General features: G+C 46.5%; 1 protein-coding gene across 5 annotated transcripts; it reads right to left on the reverse strand.

Moving 5' to 3' along the window:
- Positions 1–6: 6 nt before the first annotated feature.
- LOC116091120 (sperm motility kinase 4A-like) lies at positions 7–6544 on the reverse strand. 5 transcript variants are annotated; one of them, XM_031372189.1, is made up of 7 exons: positions 6491–6544; positions 3629–5417; positions 3199–3293; positions 2730–2993; positions 2188–2337; positions 1675–1888; positions 7–277 (listed from the first exon to the last, which is right to left on the reverse strand). In XM_031372189.1, exons 2-3 carry the CDS (start codon positions 5377–5379, stop codon positions 3260–3262), a joined length of 1785 nt encoding a protein of 594 aa, XP_031228049.1. In that variant the 5' UTR covers positions 5380–5417; positions 6491–6544; the 3' UTR covers positions 7–277; positions 1675–1888; positions 2188–2337; positions 2730–2993; positions 3199–3259. The 5 variants fall into 5 exon arrangements, with proteins under 5 accessions (XP_031228049.1, XP_031228048.1, XP_031228047.1 ...); XM_031372188.1 differs by having other exon boundaries at positions 1701–1888; positions 2730–3049; XM_031372187.1 differs by having other exon boundaries at positions 2730–3049.
- Positions 6545–6899: the final 355 nt, after the last annotated feature.

Raw genomic sequence — 6899 nt, forward strand, 5'->3', positions numbered from 1 at the left:
ATGCCTTATTTTTGAAGTCTTTAGATTTTTAAATTGGAGAAAAGCACTTAAAGTTTTTTTATATATGAATATTACATGTAAAGCTGTTAAAATACATAACTTCAGTGCAAAAAAAAAGGTAAGAAAAGAAAGTAATCATACTTCCTTTGTTGAAACAGAGGTTTATTCCAGGTTGTTCTGTCAATCTTCATGATAACATTTCTGTTGCAGACACTGCGTGGTGCCCAGCTCCCTGTCCACATCCCGCGTAGCTGATCTTCACCCAGATACACAATGCCTAATATCAACAACCACACGGATTTCAAACTCCAGGTCCTTTGAAACTGCTCAGTTCTGCAGGCATGTGTTGATGTCACTGCTATGGTTGGCACCAATACAAAGAGTCCACTGCTATCTCTCCTTACCCCATATACACAGCAGTGGAGGAGATGGATTGAGGGGACTTGAGAAGTACCTAACCCTGGTCACTTGCCTCTTGTCATAACAGACACAAACTGTTCCCAGTAAGAAAGTTCTTCAAGCTGCCATAGGTTGTGTTCTCTGACAACTCTGGTCAGGATAAGGTACTAGGTGCTCCTAGATCAGAACACATCCTTCCTTCTTCCTTCCTTCCTTTCTTTCTTTCCTTTTTTTTTTTTTTAAGCAACATTTTTTAACCATTTTTTATTCATTCATTCTACATAGCTACACACTTTTTTTCCCAGTCTCGCCTTGAACTCCTGGGCTCAAGCAATCCTCCCAGCTCAGCTTCCCGAACAGAAGTCAAGTTTGTGTTTGAATCTGATCATGTCTTTTTTTGGGGGGAGGGGGGAGTAAGTTTCGAGACAGGGTTTCTCTGTGTAGCCTTGGCTGTCCTGGAACTCACTCTGTAGACCAGGCTGGCTTCAAACTCAGAAATTTGCCTGCCTCTGCCTCTGCCTCCAAAGTGCTGGCACTGCGCCACCACTGCCCAGCTGATCTTGTCTTTAGGAGAACTTTGGAGGACAAGGAGCTTGTGGGGGGCTGTTCGATGTCATCAGCAATGCAATTACGTTGTGGAAAACACCGCAGGACAAATGCCTTACCATTTGGAGCTCAAGCTTTGGACAGGGTCAACATCTAGAAGTAGCCATCAACCTGTGACATTCACCCAGGATCTAGGAGACCTGGCCGGGCACAAAGCAGGGCTGCTGGGCTCCCGGGGCTGGGGGCGCCAAAGCCTTAGCGGCGCTGCAGAGCCGTGCACCCGACGGCAGCGGCGCTGCTCAGCCCTTCGGCCCGCTCGCCGTCTGCCAATGGGAACTGTCAGGGATCCAGGGCCAGCGGCCTCGGGGGCGGGGCCTCGGAAGCCCCTCTTTCTTTCTTTTTTAAGATTTATTTGTTTGTTTTATGTGTATGAGTACACTATAACTATACAGAAGGCCGTGAGCCATCATGTGGCTGCTGGGAACTGAACTCAAAACCTCTGCTTGCTCCACTCCACCTCTGCTCGTTCCGGCCCTCCTCACTCCAGCCTGGCTCATTCTGGCCCCACATCTTTCTTGCTCTTCTCAGCCTACCCACTTGTAGGTCTGGCTTTGCCCTACCTCTGTATCAGTCAACAGGAACCTCCTTCCATGAAGGAGATCTGAATACAAGGAATTTTGGAAAGAATTACAAAAGGCCATTTGGGAATCTGTAAAGACAACCTCTTACCACTGGCCTGAGCCAAGAAGCGTCACCTGTGTGCCTCTTCCACCCAGGTTTTCTGCGCTCAAAAAGGAGGCACTTTCCCAGGTCCCTGCAGGTGAGGCTGGCTGCAACCCTTGCTCTGTGCTGAGTGATGTTACTGATGTTTTCTGCAGTTTCCCGAACTTGGTGCTTTGGAATGCTCACTGATGGGCTCCAGAAGCTCCTGGCCCTTCCCAGCCTGCAATGGAGAAAACAATTGAAGCGGCAGCAGCAGGGATGGCAGAGATAGGACATGATCAGGCCAGGAGCCAGCTCTATGGTAAAACTGATTAATGTACATCAAATAGTTTGCAATAGTTGTCTGTGAGTGTGTGGGATCAGGAAATAGAGGAATCCAATCCCTCTTTAACAGATTCAAGGATCTCTGGGTATTTCTACATGGTGGGAATGGGGCAAGTAACAATGGGCCACCCAGAGAAAACTGTCATATCAGGGGATTACCATCAACATCTCCCTGCCCCCTGCGATACTTCTTACCAGCAATTTCTCCGGACTCTAGTGGCAAGAACTTCTGACGTCACCTTGGATCTCCTCAAACAGCAGTCCACAGGAAAGCCTCACCTTGCACATGGCTGTGTACTCTGGGCCAAAGTGGGGAACAAGGCCCATCCTGGCTTCCCAGGACTCCTAGAAAGCAGAAGAATAGGGAGTTGAATGTCAGAAAGGAGTGGAGATAAGACAAGACTGATTTGGAGGAATGTTTCCAGAAGGAGAAATCACTCAAAATATAAAATTACCTTTTTTGCTATGGATTCTCTCCACTTCTAGGAAACTTCATTATTATCCACTGTGCATGGGTATGTTTCTCTCTGTGTGATTGTGTGTGTGTTTCCAACCACATGTAAAGACATCAAATGACTCAATTTTGAATGTAATGTGCACAATCAGAGACCAGAACTGGTAGCTTTGTAAGGGCTTTGGGGTATCTCTCAGTGTGATTGATCAGTAGCTAGGATGCTATGGAGGCCTGCAGCAGAGCTGCAGGGCTGAGGCTTCTCTGCCCCTCTGTATTCACTTACAGACTCCAGATGCACTTTCCTGCTGTCAGTTCTGTTGCTGCCTCTGACCTGGTCACACATATCTCTTGGACACATGGAATGGGTCAGGTCCTCTGAGTTCCTTCCTTTGCCTCCAGGGCCACTGTCTCCTCAGCTCACAAGTATACCTGAATACAGGCTCACAACCTCACTGTACATTAAGGTTCTCTAAAGTCGGTTGTTTCTTCTCAGTTTTCTTAGTAATCACCAGCTCTCCATGGATTCTTTTCCCAAGGCTTCTGAGCCCTGTGAAGATCAATGGGCTTGGGCTATTGTGTGGCTGATGGCCAGTGTGGAGCTCCCTACATGGAATGGACAGAAGGAACACCACTCAGACTGCCTTCCCAGAATCTTCCTTCAGACTTCAGGGAAAAACAACATTTTACCTCTACATAAAGCCTATGATACAGACAGAGCTTCCCATTAGCACACAGCCACCTGGAATTCCTACCTGGCTCTCTCCTCCCTTCCCCTGTCTGTATCCTCAGCAGGCTCCTCTCCATACTCTGGTATCATCCTGTGGGGACCACAGGACCTCCGACAGCACTGGAAAGAAACAAGCAACCTTAGAAATCTGCAGGACTTATGCTTGGCTGTGCTGGCTCTGCACTGACATGGGACCTCAGGCTGATTCCTCCCCAGGGCTCCATTGATGCCTTCACCAACCTTCTCCAGCATCCTGGCCTAGCATTGGGCCACTATCCTCTGCTGTCTTCATGTAGCTCAAGATTTAGAGAACTCCTCATAGGAGGAGGACAGGATGGGATTTTCTCTCTGGCATGAGAGATCCAATGGCACCAATCCCCTCAACGTGCCTGCTGGAATATGGTAAGGGAAGAGGGAACTAGAGAGTGTATCCTTTCCCAGCACACACTACCTACTTGGTTTTGCCTGTGTCTCTGAAGCACTCTTCATTGGCTGGCACGATTTTGTTATTTGTCACTGGGAGGCAGCAACACAAGCTCCTTAAGGCTTTGGCAATCCTCTTCTTCAGGCCCTTCCAGCCCCACCTTCTCAGTGGGACTCTGGGCACACCCTGGGACTGCCTTTGGAGTTGCTCCTGATGGTCTGTTTCCCAGGAGGATGAGCTGCTGTCCTGTAAGGATTCGGTGCCTATATTCTCTTCCTGGACCTTCACACTGGGGAAGGGGCTCATGGTTGTAGACCTCCAAGATGACACGCTGCGGCTCATGTCCTGAGCCTCAGAGCTCTCATTGGCCACATCTTGCATGTTCTCAAAGGTTGGGGTTTGTAAGGATGTCAACAGTGAACAAGAGGGTCCTGATGTTGTTCTTGTTACTGTTGTTAGTGTTGTTATTGTTGCTGCCTTTCCTATTCTTGATGATGGAGTTGTAAAACTTATGCTGCTCTTCTTCTTTCTGAATGTCCCCTTTCCAATGTGAGGCATGAGCCCTTGAAGTGAGGAAACGTTTTCCAGGAAGCTACTCTTAAGGGAGGAAAGGCTGGGAGGCACACTATGCCTCCTCTTCAAGCCTTTCCTTCCATCTCCTGGCAGCTCCGAGAGAGTGTACAAAGTGAAGGTGGGAAGGCTAGGGGCACTGCCTACCCTCCTTAAAGGCCAGGGAAGGTTGGGACCTTCTGTAGGGTCCAGTGTACCACCCTGCCCTCCATCATGATAAACCTGTGGCTGACAGGTAAACTTCTGTTTAATAATCAAGTAGGTTGCCATGGCCGGACTGTACTTCTTCTCCCTCAAAGCATCTCTGAGCTCTTGAATGTTATACCCTAACAAAAACATGGCAAAAGCAATGTCGGGCTCTGGTTCTCTAGGGATTTCCTCTGATGGTATCAGTGTGTCTGGATCATGGCGCAGCCATGGGTGTGCCAATATTTCTTTGATGGATGGTCTCTCTGAGGGGTCTATTGTCATTATTCTCTTCAGCAGGTGTTGAAGCTCTGAGGACAGGCGATATGGAATCCTACAGCTCCAGGGTAGGTTTTCATCCTTCATCATGGAGAGCACTGTCTCTGTGAAGGGAAGGTGGCCAACAACTAAATAGTATAATACGACGCCAAGACTCCATATGTCAGTTGGAAGGATATCATATTCTGTGTCACCAAACACTTCAGGAGCACAGTATTGTGGTGTGCCACAAAAACCCTTGAACTTTTCCCCAGAGGCCAATCTTTTGGCAAATCCAAAATCAATAAGTTTTATGTGCCCCTCGCAATCCAATACGATGTTCTCAGCCTTGATGTCTCGGTGGGCTATATTCTGACTGTGGATATAGTTGATGGCCAAAGACAGTTCTCTAAATATGTTCCGCGCCTCTTCCTCGTCCAGATGCCTACACTTCCTAATGTATTTGTGCAGGGATCCCCGGGATGCGTATTCCATCACCAGGTAGGTTTTATGCCTAGTTTCTATAATTTGAAATATTTTAATTATATTAGAATGGTATTGACTTTTAGCAAAGTCAATCTCAGAACTTACTAAGAAGTCTGTATTTGTGTCCCTTTTCAATATCTTGATGGCCACGATGGTCTGGGTCATAAGGTGGACAGCCACCTTGACTTCTGCAAAGGATCCTTTACCTAGGGTGCCCAGGATTTGGTAATCCTCTGCCAGGGTGTTCCCTTTGTGGCAACTGGCCTCAAGCTCCCTTGTCATCGTCACACTTCCCTTCTCCTAGTCAGAGTCAACAGGAGCTACAGCAAGTAAAGTTAACAGAGAAAACAAATTAGAATTACTTCTAAGAAAGCTTATTGCTAGAGACTCTGAGATCAAAAGTCAGAGATACCTCCACAGATAATCTGGCTATGCCTCGAGGGCACAGGAAAACCAGAACAAAACAAAGATGAACACAGTGAATGCAAAGAAGGAAGAAGGCTCAGAACAGAGAGAAAGCAAGGGCAATAGAAGACAACATTTTAGCCAGGAGAACAAGCATCCCCATTTCAAAGGACAAGCCACTGACAAGCTTACCTAAAACACCGCTTATGAAGGGCACACACCAACTTAAAGGCCACACTTGAACATCAAGATAGCTTTACCCAGAAATGTGTGGGATGCAACCGGCCCCAGTAGATAAACACAGGATATATACGAGATAGGGGAAAAGTCACACAGCATGAATGAATAAGAATGAAAATTTGTCAATTTTTTCTCTGGAAATGGATGTACTCTGAGGTCACTGTGTTAAAGGAATAACCCAGCCCAAAAGAGACAAATACCACAAATCTTTTCTTATATCAGGATCTTGGTGGATTGTGGCTGGAGTAAAGGAAAGAGGAACTATGAGGAGACTAAAGGATAAGAGATGGATGAGATAGAATGTAACAGAAAGTGATAAAGTCAAAAGAGAAGTCAGGAAAAGAAATATGGATGTAAGCCAGGCAGGGACGCCAATCAGGTTTCTTCCCACATTTCATCACAGCACTCAGAAGGCTAAGCAGGCAAGTCTCTGAGTTGGAGGCTACCCTGGTCTCTAGAGAAAATTCCAGGTTGGCCAAGGCCATACAATGAAACCCAGTCTCCAAAGAGAAAGAAAACAAAACAAAGTAAAGAAGGGAAGAGAAAGGAAGAAAGGAAGAAAGGAAGGAGAAGGGAAGGGAGGAAAATATACGGATGTTAATCCAGAAAGCAAAATGAAAATAATTAAAACAACAAACAAAAAACAAGAAGACAAAGCTGTGACCAAAGCCCCCAAATGAATAAAGTCACATAAACAGAAAACCAAACCTCTGAGATCACAGAAATGAAACAGCAGGAAAGAACTCACTCTTTCCAGCAAACAGCTCTCTGTACAGAAGAACACAAAACAGTCCAGACAGTGCATTATATGATCATCTGTTGGTCATTCCTCACAATGGCTCTCTATGATGTCAGAGCATTAGTGACCACTCAGAACTGGCACAACCCTCAGTGGATTATCTCACTCCTTAGAACCAAGGGGCTCTCTCTGTTACTGTTCACTTCACTGAGAGCAATGACCTGACAAGAAGCATCTTAAGGGAGGCAAGAGTTTTATTTAGACTCATGGTATAAGGCATTTTCTGGGAATGTTGGGGTTCCCCCACTGGGGTTTTAGTGTCATGTCAAAGGAACATTTGAGTTGAGACAAGAGAAAACAGATTTAGAAAGACTTCTAGATGTTTCCAGAAGGGGAAAGAGCAAGAAATATCCCCCTC

This window comes from Mastomys coucha, unplaced genomic scaffold (assembly GCF_008632895.1).
Source record: "Mastomys coucha isolate ucsf_1 unplaced genomic scaffold, UCSF_Mcou_1 pScaffold15, whole genome shotgun sequence".
NCBI classification, from domain to species: domain Eukaryota; kingdom Metazoa; phylum Chordata; class Mammalia; order Rodentia; family Muridae; genus Mastomys; species Mastomys coucha.